At 41.3% G+C, this 26446-nt stretch overlaps 1 protein-coding gene across 5 annotated transcripts in view; it reads right to left on the reverse strand.

Annotated features, from left to right (window-relative positions):
• The window catches only part of ELP1 (elongator acetyltransferase complex subunit 1), a 63328-nt gene extending 36900 nt beyond the window's left edge, over positions 1–26428 (reverse strand). For 3 of the 5 annotated variants that reach the window (XR_014326323.1, XR_014326324.1, XM_082842767.1), the window contains exons 1-15: positions 26173–26428; positions 21974–22136; positions 21033–21185; positions 19304–19385; positions 18554–18634; positions 15379–15464; positions 13178–13274; positions 12167–12257; positions 10965–11088; positions 9929–10022; positions 6494–6724; positions 5201–5371; positions 4305–4404; positions 2400–2582; positions 93–199 (exon numbers count right to left, since the gene is read on the reverse strand). Coding sequence is in view for 3 of the 5 variants with exons in the window: in XM_082842767.1 (XP_082698893.1) it covers positions 93–199; positions 2400–2582; positions 4305–4404; positions 5201–5371; positions 6494–6724; positions 9929–10022; positions 10965–11088; positions 12167–12257; positions 13178–13274; positions 15379–15464; positions 18554–18634; positions 19304–19385; positions 21033–21185; positions 21974–22123 (1750 nt within the window). In the remaining 2 variants the exon portion in view is untranslated. The remainder of the gene's footprint in view (positions 1–92; positions 200–2399; positions 2583–4304; positions 4405–5200; positions 5372–6493; positions 6725–9928; positions 10023–10964; positions 11089–12166; positions 12258–13177; positions 13275–15378; positions 15465–18553; positions 18635–19303; positions 19386–21032; positions 21186–21973; positions 22137–26172) is intronic. The other 2 variants (XM_082842768.1, XM_082842769.1) reach the window with 2 other exon arrangements.
• Between the last annotated feature and the right edge of the window lie 18 nt (positions 26429–26446).

The following is a 26446-nucleotide window of genomic DNA, read 5'->3' on the forward strand; positions in this document are numbered from 1 at the left end:
GGCACGAACCCGTGTCCCCTACATCGGCAGGCGGACTCTCAACCACTGCGCCCCCAGGGAAGCCCCCGCTTTCCTAACATTTTGATACTCACCCCAAAGGTACTTAAGTATCTGACCACCAGCCACCTGCAGTGCTACTGACTTGGTCTTGGAGTTGCAACACAGACTGATTATGACCCCATCCACTGTCACAGATGAACTGACAAGAGTAAAATAAAAAACAAAGGAAGTGAAGGAGGTGTGAACAGACTTGTTTTTCTCAAAAGTAGTGACATTTCATTGATTTTGCAAAACAGAAAAAGAAGCAATTTTCCTTTGGTGCTGCACTGCCTATTTCAATATAACATAAACAGAATAAATGCACACACATATGTATATACACACTAATAGATAAACTATTGCAAGCGCAAGCCCAGGTAAAGCAATTACCTGTCACATGACATTTTCCACAATGTCAATAAGTAGGTGTCTACATTGTGAGGTCATCACTCCTATTCTGGCAGCAACTTTATATAACTTATTGCAACTTATTTCAATTTATTGCATTAAATAAAGCAGTGAATCTGTGGGAAAGTGAGCACGCTTAATACCTATATTGCTATTATATTCATTCATAGAAATCTGTGGGTCTCCCTTAATGGGAAGAGAGGAATCTGTTATTGCCATTATATTTTTTCCTGAGTCAATGAACCAAGAGTAGACATGTCTTAAAGGAAGTGGAAGAGGTACGATAAAAGCAAATGGTGCCAATGCTAACATTTATTCAAAGAGTTTTAAACAAATCTACAAAAACCCCCAAGATGCCACAAATTTGGGGAGGATAAGTTATCTGAGAAGTTAAAGGAATAGACTCTGGAGGTGCAATGGCTGGGACTGGATCCTGGCTCCACCTGCGTTATCTCAGGCAAGTTACTTAAACTGCTCTGTGCCTCAGCTGTCTTAGCTGTCAAATGAGGGCGCCAACAGTACATACTTCAGAGAGGTGCTGTGAGAAATAAGTGAGTTAATACAGGAAAAGCATTTAAAAGGGTACCTTTTACAAAGCACAAGCTATAGTAAATGTAAGCTATAAGCTGATTGGGGGACTATATATTTGTCAAAGACTAACATTTTTGTATGAACAAAATAGTCTTTTTTGAGAAACAAAAGTCAAAGCAGCAGAAATATATTTTAAATGACTTCTCACTTCCTTTATAGCAAATGAGGTGACCGCATTTACCTTCTACAAGATGATAAAAAATTTCAAATTTTTAGTAGTGGAAACATGCATAATTTAGGCATTTCTAATGTAAATTGCTCTGTTTTACAAAGGAAGCCCCTGTTAAGTCTGCATGCAGCTAGAACATATTCTGCATCCAGACATATTCACAAAACCTTTAAAAATGTGAAACATTACTGGGACTTCCCTGGGGGCCAGCGGTTAAGACTCCACGCTCCCAATGCAGGGAGCCCGGGTTGGATCCCTGGTTGGGGAACTAGATCCCACGTGACGCAACTAAAAAAGATCCTGCGTGCCACAACTAAGACCTGGCGCAGCCAAAATAAATCATAAATAAATAAATATTTTTTTAAAAATATGAAGCAGTATCATTCAAAGATTAGAAATTAATGACTGCATTTGGAATATGCTTCATGTATACAATAAAGAAAGGTTCCTAATTTTGCAACAACGGTTTTCAGAATTTAAACCTAACCAGCAGAACTTTAATTACATGTGAATCTGGGGATTACTATCAATGTATGCCGAAGGTGCCGAGTTTTGACACTGGAAACCTGAGGATTTCTCGGAGCTGTCCACACAACGCTATCTGGTGCACAACAGGGCTTGCGATACAGAAAACAACATTCATTAATGAAACCTGTTACGTGACAAAGATGCAGTCGGGAATCAAAATGAAACTCAGGGCCAGGGAGCTATGAAATTTTAGCAAAGAAAAACAGAAGAGGTTTTCTAGTAATAAATGCAATCAAGTGCCAAATAAAATGTACAGGAGGCTGGAAGAAGTATTTTGAAGTCACTAAATCAAAATGAAGTGCATATATATAGATCTCATAGTCGATTTTAATAACAAGGGTAATTAGAGTGGCTAATTCTCATAGGCTAATAATTACTCTGCTGGAATATAAGGTGAATGAAAATTTTTAACACACCTTAAAAATGTTTTGCCTCATCTCTTGGCATTTGTGCTATTTTTCACCACTTCTTGATGTATTTTAGTCTATATTTTGACATGACTAAAAACTAGACTTAACCCTCTTGCTAAGTATGTCTAAAAAGGAAGCCACTGCCCCTCAACCCTGCTCACTGGAAGTAAAAAAAAAAAAAGTCCCATGCTCATAAAAGAAGCCTAACTCTATCTGCTTATTAACACATGGAATACAGCGAATTGTTGGAATACCTAATGTTGAGCTGTCCCTGCTCGTCATCCATCGCAGAAGGGGCCACAGTCAGATGGTGAATGACAGACTGTGGGCTGGACTGACTGTGGCTCACAGCCAGGAAAACGTCTTCCTGAACCCAGGTGAGAAGGCCAAGCTTCAGTGGGTTTACTTCTTCATCTTCACTGTTCTCAAACTGAATTCTGTTTTAAACATCGAAGAATTTTCAAAACATGAATAAAATTTAGCATCACCGAGATTTTCCTGAATGAAGGATGAACCACTTTATATATAGTCAACTCCTAATTATTTGGAGGGACAAAACCTGAGGTAATGCCCAATACCAGAAAATCCAAAAATAATGTTTGCCTGGCTTAAGAATACAGTTTTCTAGTATTTAAAATTAAGTGTCTTATACTCTGAGATCTTTAGATTTGAAGAGAACATTTCAAGAAACTGACGACACAAGAAAAACTGGCAGCCCCAGGCCCTACACTAATAAACCCCAGCAGTCTTCCATGGTTGCCATTTACCAGCGTTCAAAGCAGGCTTCAGCAGATATTTAGGTCTCAGCTGAACGGATCCGAAGCATCTCGTATCAAAATGACTACTTCGTTTGGGAGATGACTTCTTTGCCGCTAATGCCTTCCTCCTGGAGCATTCAGACACTGGAGGAGGGCCTGTTTTCACTACTTCACGCGGGAACTCACAGTGGCTCCTTCCTGTCTTTCAGCTCAAGCAGCACATCCTCAGCACCCACTAAAGCTGAGTCACTAGTCTGATCTTCCTACTCAAGCAGCTCTCCCTGGACTCAGTCTCTTCACTGCATTCAGCCCCACACAGGAGCATTCCTGCCTCGGGTTCTCACTGACACTCTTCTGCCCACCACACTCAACATTCTCAATCCTTCTTTGGCAATCCTAAACCTATCTCTTTTTCAAGGTTCAAGGTAAGTTATTTATGCCCTTCATGAAATCTTCTCTAAATGACTTAGAGCTATCCTTCTCACAATTTTTTAAAAAATGAAACTATATTCTCAATTTCCTCATGCTTTCTAGTTTGCCTTAAATCTGTCCTCTAAACTTTCAAGTCTGTGAAATGAAATAATCCATGTACATGCTCTTTCAAAAACTACTAAGCATTATATAGACAGCTCCCAAATCATACACAGGTAGGAAATATATTCATTAAATATATTGCATATATTGGCATTTAAGAAACATTTTATTTGTTATATTCAGTTATTTGCTCATTATTCCCATTAATTTAGAAATAAATGCGCCCAGGAGACAAAGTACTGCGTTAGTTAAGAACATGGGCTTATTAAATAGAACACAATCAAATTCTAGGTTCTCACAGAAATGGACTTATAATTAATAATTTGGCTTCTGGGTCATTTTACAATGCCTATAGTGCACCCGAGGTATTCAATTATATCCAACTGTTTGTAGTACTGTTTCAATAGGAAAATGAATTCTGATTTGCAACAAGAGCCTCAAAACACAGCAACCAAAAGTTCTGCATTGTAGGATGAAACAAACTAGAGACTGCATTAGGTCAGCCGCACATTAACAATGTACATATCCTCATTTGTGTAAGCAAACGCACTCTGCTCTACCATCTGCATCTCCATCTTTCCCATGGGATTTTCCCTGTTGAAAATCCCCCCAGGGATGTTGGGGGAATGGGTTCTAAGTCAGCCTAAGACTTATGCTCCATTGCCACCCATCAGCATATATGATATTCAGATACATAGGTAACTGACTTCTCCAACCAGGCTGTAAAACCAGGACCAAGGTGTTGTATCTACTTCTTGTTCCACTGAGCAACAGGCACAGGATAAGACAATAACAGCTGGCTGAATTTAGGACTAAATGCTGGCTGCTTCTGTGCCCAGAGGTCCAAGGCAACTAAGAACAACCTACTTGTAGCTCTTGTCCAGATGAGGTGTTCTAAGAGAAATTTTAAATCCATTTCCACCCACAGCTCCCAGTTTCACCGTAGAGTCTATGCTTGGACTATCACCTAGGAAAAAAAAAATGCAAATACTATCATAGTAAACTACAAACATTTTTCCTGATACTAAGGATATGGGGTTCTGCATTTAATGGGCTCTAGAAGGTAATCCACTTTACAAGTAAAGCAATCTAGAAAATAACCACATCTCAACCTCTTTCTTAAATTAAATTTCTGCCTACCTTTCAGGCTAAGAATTCAAAACTTATTTGAAAACAAGGCTACCACTGCCATGAGCCAGTATAACCTACGATACAACCATAGAATTCACAAATTTCAGGTTCTTCAAGTATATCAGGAAAGCAACTAGAAACTGGCAGCAATGTGACTGTGGAAAGACAACTAGATTAGACGCTAGAACACCTAAGTAGAGGTCCTTGTCCTTTCTTGCTCAAGCAGACTGCAAACCCTCCGGCATGCTGTTCCCTCATCTATAAAACAGAAAAACTCCACCTCTGACACAGCTCCTAGGAAAGCTGTGAGATCAACTGAAAATACGTGCAATGGCAATGTTAAGGATGTAATGAGATACTACGTTCTTTCTAGGGTTGAGAATTATTCTTAAATAACTAACCCTTCAAATTCAACAAAGCAAAAGGAATTGTTCTTATTAGCCAGAGTAGGATTGAACACCCCCCACAAACACAGAAAAAACCCTGCAAGTCAATTAAACATCATAGTAAGAATGATATTAATTATAAACTTCAAAATTTTTGGAAGCCCTAGAGCTAATGCAACACCAAACTGTAATTTGCTTTCGTGTAGATTTGATTCAGAACATCCTGATAGCAGTTTCTGAACATACCACATTTATAAACAGAAATCTGGTTACTGGCATCTAGGACAGCGAGGTCATTGCTCTTTTTAGGGTGTGCCGAGAACATGACTTGATTTACAGGGTGTGGGAGCAGCAGTCGGTAGGTGCACATGGGAGGTGGAACCACACTCTGCCGGAAGACTGTCACCAATACCCTGTCTGCATGCGAGAGAAAAAGAGGATGAGACATATGGATGTTCAATTCGTAAAACAAGGCATCTGAACGGCACAGTACCACTAATTAATAATGGTGGTAGAAAATATACAGCGATTCTTAAAAGTAACTGTTGGTGTTTTTATCATGAATAAGCTTAAATACAGTGTAGAGGAGGGAAGTAAGTGTCAGAGCTCTGTCTATATCTGGCTATTGTCACCTCCAGGCCTATAGCAGTCCATCTCGGGGCTTGGAGTTTCAGATGCCAGGGACTAGGGCAAGCAGGCCAAAAGGTCAGAGTTCTAGCATTAAACCTGGGCCTGCAACCAAGCCAGAATAAACCAAAATCCTTAAAGCACTTCCCTGTGCATGGATCTGGTAATAAGGCATATGTGCTTAAGTCCTCTATATAGAACATATGATTGTAAAATCAGTATTATGATCACTACATAGAACATAAATTAGTACATCAACTCACGTTACAACCTTAGAAGCAAGTTTTCCTTTAGGTCATTAGCAACAAATAAACTGTCTATTCAGGAAAGACTGACTTTCCCTAGTTTCTTTCCCCTCACTAAACAAAAAGCCTCAACCTAATTAAAAAACACCAATCCAATCCGAGTACTAGGCAGATGTCTGTAACTTGAACTGAAGATACTGGAAAGGTATATAATTAGCAAGCAAATTATATATATAAATTAAATATATATCAAAAAATAAAGCAACATAATGGAGTGGTGTGGGGGTCAACGCAACCCTATGTCAGGGCACAAAGACAAGGCTGACACACCAACGCCAGAAGCCTATTGTTGTCTTCCTCTCCACCCAGGGTCAGAAATGTCAATGTCTTCAAAGCCCAGACAAGTAAATGTGTAAAGGCCATGGTTGTAGTAGAAAAGGGAGTTGAGGGAGGCAGGGGGAGAGGAGAGACCATGGTTCTCAGAGGAGTACACGCCTCACCTAAGGGCGTTCCCATTCAATCGAAACCAAAACAAGTAAAAACAAACCAAACAACCAGAATAATCAATCAAATAAAAATCCTACACTGTTTCAGTCAAACTACCACATCTGCAGGCTCCTGGCTCAGGCCCTCTGCGGGCCCACGGACACACTTTCCAGCTCCTTACTTCCATCAACAACAGCCACATTTGCCATGTCACTTAAATTCTCTCCTGAGCTCCGGTCAGTCGTCCAGTGCCAGTCATAGCAGAGGTAATGCCAGCCTTGACAGAGAACATGCAGCCGGTATGGGGTCACCGGGTCCCACATCAGAGACACAATCTTGCTCTTCCCACAGGTGCTGAAGGGCAGGCTTTGCTTGAGATACCAGTGATAGTTTCCAACAGTCCAGAGCTGAACTGCAGGGGAAAATGAAAAGGAGGCCATCAGAGGCAGGGGTCTGAGGACCGGACTTCGTACCACTTGCTAGAGAGGGATGAGGACACCCTTTTCTTTTTCAAATGACCCTTTCTGCTCAGCCTCTTCATTAAGATAATAATATTAACAATAATTGTTAAAGTATAGTTTGTCATGAGGATAAAATATTAAGCATCAATAAGGTCAGAAGCACATGTGTTCATTTCTACCTCTACCTTCAAACTTTATGATCATGATGATGGAAGGCTCCTACCACAGGACAGTGCTTTAGTGAGTTGTTTTTTTCCATTAAGACTTAGAAAGAAGAAAATTTGGCAATTAGATTAAAAGTATTAAAACACTCAATCCAAGAGCACTAGACTAGCATCACTATGTTGTATTACGCTTAAGACGCTTATTATTTTCTTCCAGGTGTTTTGCATGCAGTTATGTCCAAGGGAGATTAGCATGCAATTACCCTTAAAAGAACAAGACCAAAACCTGTAGTGCGCAGGAAATAGGAAGAAGTTGGTCAAAGAGTACAAACCCTTCAGTTATACGTTCCAGAGATCTAATGTATAGCATGGTGACTACAGTTAACAATACTGTATTGTATACTTGAAAGCTGCTACGAGAGTAGATTTAAAATGTTCTCACTGGGCTTCCCTGGTGGTGCAGTGGTTAAGAATCCGCCTGCCAATGCAGGGGACACGGGTTCGAGCCCTGGTCTGGGACGATCCCACATGCCACGGAGCAACTAAGCCCGTGCGCCACAACTACTGAGTCTGCGCTCTAGAGCCCACGAGCCACAACTACTGAGCCCATGTGCCACAACTACTGAGCCTGTGTGCCACAACTACTGAAGCCTGCATGGAGGCAAGTGGAGCAACTAAGCCCGTGCGCCACAACTACTGAGCCTGCACTCTAGAGCCTGTGCTCCGTGACAAGAGAAGCCACCACAATGAGAAGCCCACGCACCGCACCGAAGAGTAGCCCCTGCTCACCACAACTAGAGAAAGCCCGCACGCAGCAATGAAGACCCAACGCAGCCAAAAAAAGTTCTCACCATACAACAAAAATGGTAATTATGTGAAGTGAAGGATGAGTTAATCAACCTTACTGTGGCAAACATTTCACAGTACATGCATGCATCAAATCATCACATTGTAGCTCCTGAATGTACACGTTATATGTCAATTATATCTCAATAAAGCTGGAAAAAAAAAAGACCTAATCATGTCAAAGCCAACCTCTGTTAAACAGATGACACACATAAATGAAGATTTTAATTATATTAAGGAACTTCTTTTCTTTAAACATCTCCCTCATCACTAATTCTTAACTCAGCAATCACAGCAAATCCAACCTAGTTCTCAAACAAGGCTACTACAATACTTCAACCTACCTCTGGGTTAAGTTAGACTACATGCTCATGCTCTGTGAGGACAGACGTTGTGGCTGTTCTTGCAGCTACACTTTTATCCTGAGCATATCACAGGGCCAGCCGTTAACACATGGTTAATCAGTGGTTCTCAAATCTGGCTACACATTAAAAAATCACCTGGGGACTTCCCTGGTGGCGCAGTGGTTAAGAATCCGCCTGCCAATGCAGGGGACATGGGTTCGAGCCCTAGTCTGGGAAGATCCCACATGCCGCGGAGCAACTAAGCCCATGCGCCACAACTACTGAAGCCTGTGTACCTAGAGCCCGTGCTCCACAACAAGAGAAGCTGCTACCACAATGAGAAGCCCACACAGCACAAGGAAGAGTGGCCCCCACTCGCCGCAACTAGAGACAGTCTGCGCACAGCAATGGAGACCCAACACAGCCAAAAATAAATAAATAAATAAAATTAAAAATAAATAAGTAAATAAATGTCAGTGTTTACAAAAAAAAATCACCTGGAAGCTTTTTTTTTTTAATTTAATACTGATGTATAGTCCCCATTATAACACACTGAGAGCAGCTCTGAAATAAGACATTGGTAGCATTTTTTTTTCCTAAAGCTGCAGCCAGGGTTGAGAACTATTGTGTTGAATGAATAAATGAATGAATGAGCTTCTCAATAACATTTCAGTTAAAGTTCTATTGATTAAAAAGTTTGAAAGCCACTCAGAAAATAATCAAGCAAATGAAAAGATTTATGAAAAAAATGTTCAGTGCACTGCTATTGATGACAGTGAAAAATGACAAAACTTTAAATGTCTAACAACTAAGATTTAATAAACTGTAGCATAAATGAATATACAGCAATTTAAAATGACACAGATAGATATCTGAAATGGAAAGTTTGTGACACACTGTAAAAGCAAGTTACAAAACTGCAGGTATCATACCTACATATTTAACAAAAATGAGATCATAGCTTTACTGAGATGTATACATAAAATCTGAAAGACAAGAAACTTTAAATAGTGATTATTACTGACAGAATTACGGAAGAACTCTTCTTCGCATCTTTATTTTCTAACGCTTTCACATATTACATATATGCTGAAAAATACATATTTACAATTTGATTTACAATTTAAAAGCTATAGAAGATTCTTACTTATATCTAATCTCATTTCTCTTTCACTTCCACAGTATTCCTTTGGCTAGCATTTTTATTTGCTACAGTGGTACCATCCATGAAGAGAAAGCACTGATGACTTGTGATAATTTACATGTCAACTTGGCTAGGCTATGGTGTCTAGTTGTTTGATCAAACACTAGTCTAGATGTTGCTGGGAAGGTATTCTGCAGATGTGATTAACCTTTATAATCAGCTGACTTTAAGTACAGCAGACCATCCTCCATAATGTGGATAAATCTCAACCAAAGAGTTCATAGAGCCTAAGAGCAAAAACTAAGGCCTCCCATGGAAAATGGAATTTTGCCTCAAGACGGTAACAGAGAATCTTGTCCAAGTTTCCAGACTGTGGGTCGGTCCCACAGATTTTGGACTCAAGACTGCAACATCAACTCTTCACTGAATTTCCAACCAGCCAGCTTACCCTGATTCTATTTCTCTAGAGACCCTGCCTGATACATAACTGAAATCCATCCCATCAAAAGCTAACCACTCCCTCATCTCTACCTACCCCCCTCAGTTATCTCTGATTCCATTACAAGACTAAGAGAAAAGGATAAAGGAAACTCCATGGCCTACTACTTTCAATTACATTTTATGAGGCAGAAGGCTGAGGTACTAGAGCTGTCTTACCATAGGTTTTTAGAGTGGAATTTTCTTCCCTCTGAAGGTCTTCCAGCCAAACTGCAAGCACAGTGGAATCTGCATTCCAGAGAAGGTCATTAACCTAGTAGGGAAAAAAGACCTGTCACTGGCCTTTATGTATTTACCTCAAAATCTTTATGATAGCTGAATTCCCTGCTCTCACAAGTCAAATAATCCCACACTTGAGTTGATCCCTAGCTGTAAATTACTAACCTATGGAGTTTTTAAACAAATCTCTGTCGTCATATGTAAAGGACTTCAAAAAAATGCATTATGTTTAAATACTTAACCAAATGAAGGTGACATTTTTAGACAATCAAGAATATTTGAATATGGACTAGATATTAGATAATATCAAGGAGTTATTACTAATTTTGTAAGGTATCATAATGGAATTGTGGTTATATTAAGAAAAATGTTCTCAATTGTTAGAGAAATGAATATTGAAAATATGATGTTTAAAATTAAAACCCTAGGAAATTTTTACAAAGTGTGTGTGTAGGGGGCGGAGCAAAGAGTGAAGAATAGATGAAAATAATTTTGCAAAATGCTGGTACATATCTGTTGAAAGTAAGTAATAGGTACATGGGAGTTCATTAAACTCTTCTCTCAACTTTTAATATATCTAAATTTTTACATAATTAAAAATTACCATGATTTGTTTTCGCTCCAGCAAAGATCCAAATGGTACACAACCTCCTTAAGGTTTACATGTTAAAAACGGCACATGTCTTTATCACTGGAAGAATTATGCTTTTGTCAAAATAAACAATAAAAACTGGCATTTATATTTCCTTTCTGTGTTTTATCTAGGGTGCGGAAGGAATGCTATTGCTTCTCTACAAAATCTCCTTAGGAAAAACAATTTGGTTTATAAAAATAAAATTCAGTCACAGGAAGCCACTATTTTTATTACTGTCTCCTCTGGGGCTTCTATTTACATACCCATATCAAATACAAATCTTCTTCTCTATAGCTGTGCAAAGTCCTCTAAATGTGATGGTAAAACAAGTCAGGCACCTACCTTAACCTCATCTTTAAAGAAAGGAAGTGTAAAATGTCCATGGAGAAGTCCATTTTTCTCAAAAAACACAACATCCTGCTGATTGGGTTTATCTTGCGTAGATGCAATCAAACTGCCTGAGGGCCTTAAAGCAAACCCAGAGTGTTAGAGCATCCAAAAGCTCATCCAGCCAGCTAAGAACAAGATGAAATTCAGAGAAACACTTTTTTCAGCAAAAACAAAAAGCCTCCATCCAAGGAAGTTTTAAATCCCATGTTTCCTGGCAAGCAGTCACCCTAGTGTGGGACTGTATCTGCCCAGAGGACAGAGTGCCTTTTCCTGATTTGCACAAGGGCTCTATTTGCCCACAAAGACTCACAGATTGAGACTGCACTTGGGTGACTTTTTAAAAGAACCAATAAATTATTTAAACCATTCCCAGTATAATGTCCTATAAAACCATAAACTATTTCTCTTTCAATTATATGACTTCAGCAATATTACATGCTCAGGTAGGTATTTTTAAAGACTTCTAAATCTACTGAAAACACCTTGATCGCCCCACCTTGTTTGTATTTGTCTCTAGTTTTAATTCAAATACATTTCTCTCTTTTCTCTGTCGTCCAACTGCCACTCAAATACTGGTGGGAAACATGTCTAAAACCTAGACACCTAGGTTTTGCCTATAACAGATGCTGCTGAGGCAGAAAATATTTCTTCTATCTATAATCAGGACAGCCATATATCATAAGCAGGTTGTGACCTGCACAAGGGTACTAGGCCAACAGGTGAATTGGGCCCAAATCCAGCCTGCGTGTTCCTCAGCAAACAGGTCCCCTTAGTGTGGGAGTTTGTGCAGAGAAAGGAAGCCCTTTTCCTAGTTTTCACCAAAGCTCTGCTGCCCCACAGAAATTCACAGACTGCAACTTCCCTTCGAAGCACCACTTTCTGTTTTACACAGTGGCTTCATGTAGGCCCCGCCTATAACCTACAAAATGTGTGGGCCTTGGAATGATGAGGTCTGCGAAGCTCAGAATCTACTATTCAAACCACATTCAGACTTCAGGGAACTAAAAAAGAAAGATACAGGCTTACAGTCAAATGAGAAAAAGTAATTATCTCTTTGTGTTTTATAAACACCTACATTCAGTAGGTACCACCACTCCCACCCTAGTACCAAGAAATCTCTGGCAAGAAGTTACAAGGTTTCTTCTCCCACTCACTTCCAAGCCAGAGCAGGTCCCAGTCCTGCCACAGGCTCACTGGTTGACTGTAAAGCAAACTCCCGGCTCCACACTCTGACCTTTCGAGCCCCTGTGTAGTAGACAGAGGGAGAAAAACAACAATGGCAAAATTTAAAGCATTGTGATAAATGTTGTCAAGTCTGAACTTCCAATCACCTTCCTTATTAATAAAAACTGTCATGGTTTCACAAAGCCAATTAGATGAATCTTGTTAAAAATTCGTATCCAGGGCTTCCCTGGTGGCATAGTAGTTAAGAATCCGTCTGCGGGGCTTCCCTGGTGGCGCAGTGGTTGAGAGTCCACCTGCCGATGCAGGGGACACGGGTTCGTGCCCCAGTCCGGAGGATCCCACATGCCACGGAGCGGCTGGGCCCGTGAGCCATGGCTGCTGAGCCTGCACATCCGGAGCCTCTGCTCCACAACGGGACAGGCCACAACGGTGAGAGGCCCATGTACCGCAAAAAAAAAAAAAAAAAGAATCCGTCTGCCAATGCAGGGTTCGAGCCCTGGTCTGGGAAGATCCCACATGCTGCGGAGCAACTAAGCCCATGAGCCACAACTACTGAGCCTGCGCTCTAGAGCCCGTGAGCCACAACTACTGAGCCCATGCGCCACAACTACTGAAGCCCGCGCACCTAGAGCCTGTGCTCCACAACAAGAGAAGCCACTGCAATGAGAAGCATGTGCACTGCAATGAAGAGTAGCCCCCGGTCGCTGCAACTAGAGAAAGCCCGCGCAGCAACAAAAGACCAAACACAGCCAAAAATAAATAAATAAAATAAATTTATAAATAATAAATTAAAAAAATTTTTTAAATGCTTTAAAAAAAATTCATATCAAACTGGCAGGAGGCTGGGCCAAATAGCCTCAAAGAACTCTTCTGATTCTTAGCTCTATATTCATTTAACACCTGAAGCAGCACATTGTTACCTCATGGGTGTAATGAAAGAAAACCCTCAAAGCAAAAGTAAGAAAAATTTATTTCCATACCTGTCTCTGGGCAAACAACACTCACAGCAAAAAACTGTCCATCACCACGCCAGGTAACTTGTGGTCTATGGTCATCCCAGGGCAAAGCAGACTCGTGCTAAAGAGAGGAAAAAACACAAATGTTACTGGTGGCCTTAAATGGCCCAGAACCAAACAAGCCTCAGGCTATTAAAGTTAAATCTTTTATATAAGGTTTAAGCTATCTAGAAATCGAGTTTCACAGAATCCTCAGGAACCCTTCCAGAAGGGCCCTTAGACCCAAAAATCAAGAGAAAAGAACTTAAAACCAAACAAAACAAAATCTTTCTCTGGACATTAAAAAGTGGCCTCCAAGCATAGCAACAGGGAAAAAGAGCTACATATCTAGATACTAAAAATAACAAGCTGAGGAATCTATCAGGTAACTATATAAGAAAATTAATGTTTGTCTAAATTTAAGAGGGTAGAGTTTTAGTCACTGAGTAAACTTCACAATGCTGCAAAGAAGAGTTAAGAAGATGAGGAATGTGGGAGGGAAGAGCCAGAAGAGATAAAGCCAGCAGCAGTGATGAAAACATGGACAAGCTCCGCATTCTGCAGCACCGAAAGAAGAAAGGTTTCCAGTGCCACTTGCATCTCAGTCCCGAATGCCTTGAAGACAGAAGCCAATTCTGTGGGGTTGGGGACAAATGACCACCTGAGCATCCGTCATCACATTCCAGTGACAGGCCATGTCAGAATGGTGCTAGTGCCACAAACTGCACAGCAGGGAATACACAGCAGCCTAACAAGATTTATTCTCAATGAAACTGCCCTGTGGTATACACAAACTTCCTCTAGTGAAGGGTTAGGAGACAATATGAGTTACACGGAATGTAGCCAGAAATTAATTAAGGATGGAAAATGTAACGGCAGGCAGTGTATGATTTCATCTATCCTAGAAGGTCAGCACAGGGAAATCTCCACATATAATACAGACAAAGTGCTTCCATTTGCTCAGGCCCACATCTGGGGATTATCCTCAATTCCTCTCTCTCTTACCCTACATCTGATCTATTATCAATAAATCCTGTAGCTCTATCCTTCAAAATGTATCCAGAAAGAAGGAAAACATAGGGTTTCATCCAGGAAGAGAAATCAGGAAAAAAAAGACTAATATATACATATGTAGGAAAAGTATAAAAACATGCACGTGAATTATCAACAGTGAACGCAGGGCAGCAGCTCCTTCTGAGGAGGAAGGGGGAGGGTATCAGGAAGGGATACAGAGTGCTTCATTTCTGTCTGTGGTGAGTTATTTTTTTTAAATGAATATTGGTGATACTTATTCTCTATGTGAAAAAAAAATAACAAAACAACTTGGCAATAAAAAAGAAAAAGGATCTTTCTAGGATGACTTATTCCCTAAGGTCTCCAAACAGCTTGTTTTACTAGAGCAGAAGAGATCTGTCCATTACCGCCCTCTACCTGTGAAACAGAGCAGGACCCGATGGTCCCCCCAACCCCATGTCCTCAGCCTGCCTTTTGTCTGCAGAAAAACTTTAGCCAAACAGTAAGTTTAATCAGAGAAGTGAGAAAATGCAGAAACAAAGGAAAACAGTCCAACATGACTAAATAATAATAGTTTAGGCATTAAGCACAGTCAAGGACCTTTTTAGTTCCTCCTCAAGGGCTACAGATAATATTCTGAGCCATATCCTGTGAGCTGTCTTATAGATACTGAAACCGCCACCAGGTGGAAGAAATTAACTACATGATGACCAGACTGTGGCCATGACATAAGCTGCCACAAATCCGAGAACTGGCCTCCAAGAAATGGGAACAAACCGACCCTGGAAGTAAAGACTAACTGTACTTAATAATCAAGATGACGCTGGTCAGACCACCGCATGACCAATTTCAAGATGACTGTCAGAGCTGCCTGTACTGTTTCTGCATGTAGCGCCCCCTCGGCCTTTAAAGCTCTTGCCCACTGGTTGTCAGGGAGGGGAGTCGGCCTTTGGACAAAAATCACCCCCCCAACCCTCCCACCCCCCAGTTGCTGGCATCCAGCGGAATAAAGCAAACTTTCCTTTTCACCAACCTTGCCTCTTTATTGGCTTTAGAGCGGCGAGCAGCCGGACCCCACTTTTGGTAACACCTGGACACCTAAGAGCTCCTGGTGGGTAGCAGAACTTCTATTTGTTCGAAAGAAGGTTCTTTATCCATCAGACCAACCTTACCATTTGCATCTGAAAGGCGGCTTGCCTGCCTTCTGATCCATGGAACTGCGTCTCCTTCCTGCCCCAGCCAACAGTGATGAACTTGCCTAGAGAACAAGTGAGTGAGAATATGCAAGACAACCAATAAGCTAAATAAAATAAAAGCAGTTTCATGGCTATTCTTCATGAACTTGGGTCCTCTGAGACCTCTCAATAGATTGACCAGCAGTCAATATTTTTAAAACCTACGTTCCATATTATATACTGAAGGGATTCTGAAGACTTTGAAATGCCCTTATCTTGGAAAGAGCTTTACTGCCATTGTATATAAATTCCCTTGATGACAGTCAGCAATCCATCCCCACTTTACAAGGAGAATGAAACATGAAGAATCTATGCAATATGTCCACAGATAACAAAACATAAAACTCAAGAAGACAAGAGCTGGGAATAAAATTCCAATCGTAAGTTCAATCCACTAAATGTATCCAACCTCCCTGCTAGTGTTGGAGACCACGATTATGGAATTCAAGCCCTCACAGAGTCTGACACACCCTAGTGACAGAGGCCAAAATTAGAACACAGGGCTTCTGCCTTCCAGGCTGGGCTTCTTTCTAAATTATAATGCTGATCTTACATAAAATATAAAGTCAGTTGCTGAAATAACGTAGCCTCCTGTTCCTGAAGGTAGGACCTGGCATCCACCTATAAGAGGTACTTACAGAGATGCCCCTGAAAGCATCGGCCAGATCCAGGACCCAATATTTCCCTCCTACAACTGATGCTGATTCTGACGAAGCAGAGCTGTTTATAATTTCTATAAATTATGGGTCAGCATGACCGTTTCCTGTCTGCTCTGCTTGGGCACACCCAAGTATTGCAGTATCCCAAAGCATACCTTGCTGCTGTATACAAATAGTAGTACCTATCCTGGTGCACACCCCTGCGCTTCTATCCGAAAGTTTCCACAGAGAGATAAAGGGTCAAGGAGCGAAGCAAGACAACTTTTCCAGTGGGATCAGATGATAAGTGGTGGAGTTACAGCAGGAATCAGCAAACTACAGCCTGCATTTGCTTTTACAAATAAACTTGTATTGGAACACAGCCATACCCATTTCTTTATGTACTATCTTAAGTGCTTTCACACTACATCAGCAGAGTTGAGCAGCTGCAACACAGACCATATGGCCTGAAAGCGGAAAACAATTACTATCCAGTTCTTTACAGAACAAGTTTGTCGACACCTGGGTTAGAAGAAAAATATCTATTCACCGCTCCACAGAGTGACTTTTTGTACTGACAAATACATTTCTAAGACCCAAGAACCTGACTTGGACTCCCCCTCCTTTGCTTTACTCTATTAGATTTCTTATGAAAAGGTCGGTGGGATGAGCCAGGCCCAGAGCACTTTCCCATGCAGAGATGTGTTGGTTACTACCTCTATGACTATCCTCTAAGCTGGATGCCCCAGAGTCCCACCCTGGGCCCTAGATGCAGCACCATGCCTGCTCCCTGAGCAAGCACATCTAATCCCAAGATTGTAAAGAGTCCCCACATGCCAATGACTCCCAGTCCACGGCTCTGGCCTCTCCTGAGCTTCAGCCCCTTCTACTTACCTGCTTTACTTGGTGATCCCATATGGCCCTTAAACAAATCCAGGAAGGAACTCATCACCCACCCCTTACAGACCAGCACTTCCCCACCTTCCCTCTCAGATACTGACATCCTTATTTCCACCACCTGAGCTTCTGGCTAGAGTCCTACTAAACTTTCTTCTTCACCTTACATACCCAAAGCCTATTTATTTCACTTTCTAAACTGGTATTTCTCAAACTAGCTAGGGCAGGAGGGGAACCATCATGCACACATATTCCAAAAAAGTTTCTCATGATTCCAAAAAATGTACTCCTATCCTCATTGAGAATCAAAATTTTCCTGCATTTTTCCCTTTTCTAGTCCCACACCCACCTTCTTTATCTCTCATGTGGATTCCTGTAGCAACCTCCTACCAGATCACCCTGTATCGTCTCTTCCCTCTCCACCAATCAATCTTGCATCATCAGAACCTTTAATGACTGATCTCCTGTAACTTCATGTCCAAACTCCCTATCAAACTTAATCAAAATCTCTCCCCTTTATTTCATTCCACATCCATGTCCTGTCACTAGGCAATGCTGAAGTACTCACAGTTGCCTGAATAAGCCATGCTGTGTCAAAGGCCTCCATGAAACATCCCTGCCTTGGAATGAACTAATTCACTTGCTTGGACCACTCCCCCACCCTCAACCCTCATCTACCCAACACCAAGTCAGCCAAAACTCAGCTCAAGTCGGCCTCCTCTGGGAAGCCTTCTGTCCCCATTTACTGTCCCTATTTACTGTCCCCATTACTCCCTTTCTCTCCTTATGCTACCCTAATACCTGCACATCCTGTTATTACTGACTCCTTAAGGGAAAAGATGAATTAACCACAGCACCAAACACACTGCTGGGTTCACACTACCTACTCAAACATTATTTCTGAACAAATTATTTTTGAATGAATAAATGAGTAGCACTTTTCTAAATGATTTCTTAGTAGAATGAGAAGTCATGAAGTTAGACCCCAGCGAAAGTTAAAATACCATCTCCCCCATCCTTCTCCTCAATCAGACCAGCTACCTGGTGCCCTGAAGTTGGCCAGAGCTTCTTACACTCAATAAGCATCTCCACTCTTCTCCTCTTCAATACTTCCACAGCCTAATGCCCATATCACCTCAGCTAGATCTTAGCACGAAAACAATATGATGGGTCCCATGAAAATTCAGGTCTAATAAGTAGGAACAAAAATCAGCTCTCTATGCTGTCTCTCTTGTCTTCTCCCCAAAATTGTACCTCAGAAATGCTTTCCTTATTCTAGCTAGTACAGTCCTTTTCATTAAACCCCCTGACTAAGCCTGTCCTGGGGTTTGGGCAACAACTACCCAGGTGATTTTAAGCACAGATTCCTATTCCCCAAATTACTGACAAAGCCAGCTCTCAGACTTGGAGAGGCACCAGAGGTATGCCTTTTAAAATCTGGAATGAACTAAAGGAATTGGTCTATCTGTCAGTGAATTAAGTTGGGGTTTAAGCTTCATAGTTCTTTGGGCTTATTATGATGTGGCTATCAGTGTGCAAGACAAGTCACAAAATGGTTCAAACAAAGCTATACTTACTTTCACCAAAATCATCCTGGTGGATTTGCTGTTCCATGATTGGTTCAAACTCTTTTGTCATCATAATTAGGGTCTGTTGACCTTGGAGGAGCACAAACAAGAATGATTTTGTTCTCATTTAGCATATCTGCCATTCTGTAAGTACCTACAGCATTGGAAGCTACTGAGCTGGAGTGGAGGAGTTTATAGTCAAAACAGAGAAGACAGAATTTATTCAAAATGTTCTGACTCTCATTTTTTAAAAAAAGTTTCGACTGGGTAAGTCACCTAGTACTTATTCTCAGCTATTTATGTATGTCAAGCTAACATTAAAGTCCACATAGCCCTCTTCCACTAACTTCAACGATTTAGTCAGCAAGATATCTCTTCGAATGTATACCTCATCACGGTGCTAGTTTGCAGAAACTCATCTGGAATGAAAAGACTTAAGGGAAAAAAATAGGACTGGGAGAGCAGTTCTTAGAATCAGTTTATTTTATGTAGCAACTCTTCCTCTTAGAGTAGGTTAAATATTGTTGACATTTTAAACCATAGCTATGGACCTTAGCAGCAACTTTTTAAAACAATATATTAAGAAGTAAAACTTAACTCAAAAACACCACATTCCCTATAGATTACCATGTTGGTATCCTTGTTCCAAGAAATGGTTTTTTTTTTGAAACTTAAGCACCCTAAAACTTAAGCCTGTGAGATATTAGGAGTCATGTTTTATAAAAGTCAAGAATTAGGGACCAGTAGTGAGAGGCTTACCTGTGGCAAGAAGCACCAGCTCTTGGTCAGGACTCCAACTCATGACAGAGATACCACTGGCTACACTCCCGACACATTCCAGCTGAGAGAGACATTTTAAAATGTTAAGGGAGATATGAAAATATAAGCATCTCCGTAAATATTTACTATGACCTTAACCAAAACAATTAACAAAACACACAAAGGTGAAATTATTCAGTGAACATTTATTCAGTAACAGGTATTAAAAGACCAGGCATGATACAGACCATAGGGACTGGAAGTGACTACGGCCACTCCATTCCTCCCGTTAAGGAGATAAAAGATGCCTCTACAGCAGGGTTAGGGATGTAACCGAGGTCTCTGGGAATTAAGTGGGGGCTCAGGACAGAGACTGACAAGTGGCCCAGGACAGTCCAGGAAAGCTTCTCGGAGGAGGTGCTTTGAAGGGTAGGAATAGGGCCAGGAGGAAGAGACTGTGGGGGAAATGTGCAGTTAAAAAGAGCACTTAAAAATCAGCTGCAACTATAGAGCCTAAGGTATACATATACACAGGAATGGTGGGGGTGGGAGGTGAGGCTAAAAAGGAATTTGGTGAACAGTGAGAGGTCTTATACGGCACAATAAGGAATATGGATTGTGTCTTGCAGACACTGTGATGCCACAAGTGTGGAGGATCAGCACCGTCTGGTGGAGACCGATGGATTGGAGGAGCTCAGTAATTAGGAAAACGTTCTACAAAATGTTTTGAAAGTAAAAGCATACCTTTTCAATGTGAGAAATACTAAGTAAGTTATACTTGATGGCTTTGATATTTGTCACCATGAACTGAGAATAAGATTTACTGTTGTACTAAATGGGACCGTTAAAAGCAAAGGTGCCAGATTTAGACTGCCAGGGTTTAAATCTCACCTGATAACTGTTTGACCTTAGCCTAGTCATTTAAGCCCTCTGTGCCTCAATTTCCTCTTTTGAAGAACAGAAAAACAACAATCTACCTCATAAGGCTGTAGTGAAGATTAAATACAATTCTGCATGAAAAACACTTGAAAAAGTGCCTGGCACATTGTAAACATTTAATAAATGTCAGCTGCTATTATTATCCTATGATTAGTAATATGACTTGTGATACATCCATGTTAAAGAGATCACAACTAAGGGAGTAATCAACAAAGTTTAAAAAGCTGTCAAGAAGGTGAGGATAGAAATCCAGAAACTAAGCCTTATGCTAAGTAGAGAAGGAGGCAAATGGTTGAAATCTATCTTCTCTGGCAGTCATAAGATGTGCACATAATGATAGCATATCACCTTAGCGCCTGTAGTTCAGGGACTCTTAAAGTTAGCCATCAAGGAGAGGCTTATTCAGCATTCATAAAAGAAAACGTAAGCCATATAAACATTTCAAAGACTTCATAAATTGAGAAATAAAAGTTACAACTCAGGATCAGATATACCATACAAGAATGGCCAGATTTGGGTTTTTGTTCAGTTCTTATTTGGAATGTTCTGATTGTTCTAATTAATAAATGCAGTAGACAAAACTGAGTTTTAGAAGAATCCTGAAATATAGCTAAAGCCATGCCAACAATTTTCTGTAGAGAATTATATAATGCAAAGACTTTAATTTGCAAAATGCTTAAATATTATGGCTCCTGACAATTTAAACTTCTACGAAAAACTAGTGACATGAAACAAAAAAAGGCGTTTGAGGATGTCTAAGATTTCCTCCTCACTGATCTCTTCCACTTACCTGGTGTGTGTTGAGATTGCAAAGTAGGACATCTCCAGAAGCTGTGGCCACACACACAGACTCGTGATCCAGCAGCTCCTGAATACCAACAATGCAGCCACTTCCATCCTCTGGGAGAAAGCCTTCTGCCACCAGAGGAATTTCATTTTTCACCTTTCACCAAAACAAACAAATAAGCAAATTAAGTCAATCTACTTTCAAGAACAATTCATCACACTTCCAGAAATACTTTTTAATGCTTCTTTTATAATATAAAAGCTTTCAAAAATGTTTTTTTCCTAGATTAAAACCCAAACTTTCATTTGAGAAATTTCACAGCACTACCATCTTTAACACAAAACACAGTTCATGTGACCTTTGTGCCAAGCAAACATAAAAGCCTGGTATCTTTGAAAATATCCAATAAAACATGAAGCTAATAACTATGATTTTCTAAAATGTATACACTATGGGGAAAAGGGACTAAGAATGTAATCACCTAAAATACATTAGTAGCAGAATATAATTAAGGGAAGGTATCAGAATCAACCTAAAGAGCTTTTCAATATACATACGCTCAAGCTCCAGAAGTGAAGATTCTGATGTAGTTGGTATGAGATGGAGACTGAAAAAATTTAAAAAGCCCTACAGGAAATTTTCACCTGCATTCCCACTTGAGAACTGTTAATAGATAGTATTTACATGGTAGCAAGGGTAAAAAGTAGGGCACCCCACAAAATACAATGTCAAAGCTTTGCCAGCTTAGATTAAAACAGAAGCAGACTAAAAGACAGGGTACTAGTTATGTCTAATATGACATCAGTATAAAGCGAAGGGAGCATTCATTTGCGGGGGACGTAAATTCAGAAAGATTTAAAGGAAAGACTATTTGGGGAAGCAAGTTTGGAAAAAGACAAGTCAAGAGTCATGCCAAGTGCTAGCACCCTCCATCAATAACTTACCTCTCTTATGACAGGGTCTACTTCTATCAGTCCATGTTCTGAGCCAATGAGCACTGTGTCCTGTTCAGTTCGGAGAGAGAAGCACTGAGGTTTCCCTGGAGCCTGAATATCCCTGAACTCTAAGCTCCGAAATAACTTTAGATTTCTCATGATGAAGCGACTCCTGAAAGAAAAGTACAAACATCTCCTGATGACACTTTAATTTCTCTGAGAAACAGAAACAGCTTAGTAGCGATAAATCACACTCCAATATAAGCAAAATGATTCAGGGAGCAGAGAAGTTAGAATAACCAAGAAAAAAAAGATCTAATCTGAACCCACACAGAGATGAGTGGTAGCAACCTAACCAACTGTGTAAATCTATGGTCTACAAATTGAGGCTGTGAAATCTATTTTACGTTCTCACTCTTTGAAAGAGGCAAGAGTCTCAACTTCAGAGTTTTTTCTTCAAAAAAGATTTAACATCAGTTATTCTGAAGGAAAGTTGAGAAGAATGCAATGAATGAGAAAACATTTTATTTTGCACATGAGGATATTTTATAACTTGACAGATTTACAAAATAATATAAAAATCCACATATATACTGGCAGTTGAAGAAAATAAAATTACTTTAATATCACCAACTACATTTATTTATAAACTGGCTCTGTATCTTCATTAAAAAATTAAAATTGAAACCAAACATAGAAATAAAGAAAAGCAGTTATGGGACTTCCCTGGTGGTACAGTGGTTAAGACTCTGCGCTCCCAATGCAGGGAGCCCAGGTTCGATCCCTGGTCAGGGAACTAGATCCCACATGCATGTCGCAACTAAGAGTTTGCATGCCACAACTAAGGAGCCCATGTGCCGCAACTAAGAGCCCGCCTGCTGCAACTAAGGAGCCCAAGTGCCACAACTAAGACCCAGCACAACCAAATAAATAAATAAATATTATTTTTTAAAAAAAGAAAAGCATTTATTGTTCTCAGGGAGAAAAGAAGACACTATGAAATTACAACAGTATACTTCAAAATGATGACCAACAATTCAAGGAGCTTCATAACCTGATATAACTACTTCACATTACTCCACTTTCCTGGCCTGATTTTCACCAGGGCAGTAGAAAAGCTGAGAAAAGAACGATCAATAGGAAATCTACCTTGGTCTGACAAAATCAGACTTGTTTTAACGTATAACATTACCTAAGAGGAAAAAAAAGTTAATGTGCTGTATATTTATATCCAGACCTCTTTAAGGTTTATACTGTAATTAGAAGTCCCTAACTTATATTAGGGGTGACAATTACACAGACCACACTGGCCTTCTTGTCACCTTAATCCAAGGTGAATTCTCTCATCTTGCATTTCCTACTTATGACAATGAAAGAATAAACATGAATTAATCCTTATACTACATAGCAGATAAAATGTTAAGTGTAGTAGAGTGAGACAACATAAAATGTGGGTTAAGAGGAAGGCAAGCCCACACAGTGGAAGTGAGGAAGAGAATCACGGCAAACAATGGTTTTGTGCGCTTTCATGACAGTTATATTCAAGAACTTCTAGAAATTATTCGAACCTGTATTATACCATACAGACTTTTTATTTAGATCTAATTCTATATAGAAAGCTTGGGTTTTTGAAAGCATATAAAAATAACATTACCTTTCATCTTTAAATAACATTAAGATGACCACTGACATAGATCTGAAAGGATGGGTGGATTTGAGATGAGAGGATGTCTGGCTAGAGGGGAGTAAACACGGGACAGAGCAGCAAGAGGTGAAAACAGGCGACAGAAGACCAGATGTATTTCAACCTGATTTAGCTAATAATAATTATGTTGTAATTGTTGCCATGATCAGAGCATCAAAATGTCTCCCTGTGAACTTGGATTCTATTCACCAACAATCCGTGGAGCTCTGGGGTCCGTGAACCCCAGCATAAGAATTTGGAAGGCAAAGGCAGAAGGAGCTGAGGAGGACTCCTTTTTTCCTGTTACCTTGCTGTTTCAGTCAATGTCACCCCAGCAATGGGCCTTCATCCTTCCAGGGCCCCTTGGTCCCAGCCTCTGGCACTCCCATGACTAGCATGATAACAACCACCCCAGAGGTACCAGCACTAACCAGGCCGGTACTCCCTCCAGGTGCCTGAAATCTAGTAACATGGAGCTCCCCCTCTGAATTGCAGAGCTATCAACACCAGCTTTCCAATGCCTCTCCTCCCAGGTCATGATAACCCCAATGGCTTCCCTTGTTTTGATCCTCAGACCTAGCTAAGTGTTGTAACTGCTTTCAGCAGTTTACTTTTTTAATTATTTCACTGCTCCCTTTTGCTTTTTGTTCCTCCAGCAGGTATTTAACCAATTCTTCGTATTAAATTCTGTTGAAATACTGTGTGGTTTCTACTTTCCTGACTGGACCCTAACTGACAAACATATCAAACAACCTGAGTTCTCAAATCACTGAGCTTTCAGAATCACCGGTCAAGTGTCATAGGGAAGAACCTTTTGTATTCTATTACAAGTTAATCACTAAAGGGATGCAGCCTATAAGCTAAAATTATACATAATGACCCAACTCTCAGAACCCTGACTCCCAGGTAATGCGCATTAAGCTAAAATACTTTTATTTAGCTCACAAGAAACATCCTGACCAGGCCCACCTGTGAATGCCTGCAGGGAGGAAGAAATTAACACATCCCCTCTGGAGGCTGATGGGAACCAGGAAATGTTTGACTTTACTCCCTCCCCTTTTAGTATAAAAGAAGTCTTAAGTCTAACTCAGGCAAGATGAGTCTTTGGAGGCACGAGCCCACCATCTAGGTTTGCTGGCTTTCCGAATAAAGTCGTTATTCCTTGCCCCAACACCTCGTCTCTCGATTATTGGCCTGTAGTGTGGTGAGCAGTACGAGCTTAGGCTTGGTGACACAAGGGCAGCTCATCATTCATCTCCCTCCTCCCCAACCCTTCCAGCCTCAAAGTGAACTTCTCTAAAATTTCATACCTATCAGCCTTATCCCCTTACCTTCTCAGAAGTGTCCTACTCTTTTTCAAGACCAGCAAAGGAGAACGCTCCAAACTCCCCCAGGACCTTGGCTTATTGGTACCCTTTCTTTTACATCTGCAATCTCCAACTCCCCTGCCCTCAAATGACTCATCCTTTCTCAGCCCTTAAATGTGCTAAAGATCTCTCCACACCATAGATCAATTCTGGATCCTCTCTGAAATTTCTGACAACTCCTCTATTTTCTTCCCTTGCTCCTTCATCCATCCACCTCTTGGCTAATTATCGTGCCCATGACCACAAGTACCAAACAGATCACTAATATGCTTAGTAGAGCTAAACGTCCAGCCCTGACCCTCCCTAAACTGAACACTCAACTCACATTTTCAACCTCCTGCTGTTACCACAAGGATTTCTCAAAAAGCACATCAAATGCAACCTGTTAAATGAAGTACCTGCTATTCTCCACCAAACTAGTTTCCCCTCTGGGGACATGGCATTCCTACTTTCTCTGTCCTCCAAGCTGAAACTGTGTCTGCTTCCCTTTTGCCCACACTTTCACAGTAACCTATTCACTGATTACTGCCCTGCCTGTCAATGCTCGGTTTGAATCCTTTTACACAGTACCGTAATCCTACGATCCGGTTTGTGGCCTACATCATATATCGACTGAGCACTTGCTAAGTGCTAGTTCTGGACAAGAGATGACTGACAGTTACTGCCTCCTCAGAGGTCACAGCTTAACGGGGGAGAGGGCCACAGAAGATACCACATTACATGGAGATGCACGGGGACAACACCTCCAAGGAAAAGTTGCAGATGCGAGAAGGGACTCGCAGCACAGCACCTGAACTTCTATTACCGTCAGCTTCTATCATGCATTGTTGCGCTTTAATTGGTGCATTACTTGGTTCGGCGGTATAGTCCGCAACTGCAAGGAATCCGAAGACTGGGTAAGTGTGCAGTTGGGGGAGCAGCATATGATTCCCCCTCCTGCCGCGCCGCGCAGAGCCCTCTGATGGCCGTGGGTGCAGCAGGCGGCGAGTCTGCAGAAAGAGAACTCAAGGAGCGCAGAGGTGGTCAAGCCGCACTTCACTCCCAGACCAGCAGCAGGCAGCGGTTGGGCGCTAGGGGGTCCCCTTCATCAGGGCACCCTCTGGCGGACAGGGCCCGTTTCCACGCCCCCACCCCAGCTAGGCCGCTCGAACGCTCACCTACGCCGCGCTCTGAGGAAACGCAAACAGCGGTGCGTCCGCCCAGGGCTGCGCACGGGCCTCTCCCTGACCGTGCTTCTGAGCTCTCACGACGCGCACTGGGTCTCCGGGTCGCCAGGCCGCTCGAGCCCCTCCGGTAGTGGCGAAGCCAGGCGGAGGGGCGACCTGCGAAGCATGTACTCGCAAGCGAAGAGAGCCCCACACGCGCCGAGCGGCCGCGCAGTGACGTCATGAGCCGAAGGGGGCGCGGCCTGCCTTCTCCGTCTTCCCGCAA

The sequence above is a fragment of the Leucopleurus acutus genome (assembly GCF_964270905.1).
Source record: "Leucopleurus acutus genome assembly, chromosome: 7".
NCBI classification, from domain to species: domain Eukaryota; kingdom Metazoa; phylum Chordata; class Mammalia; order Artiodactyla; family Delphinidae; genus Leucopleurus; species Leucopleurus acutus.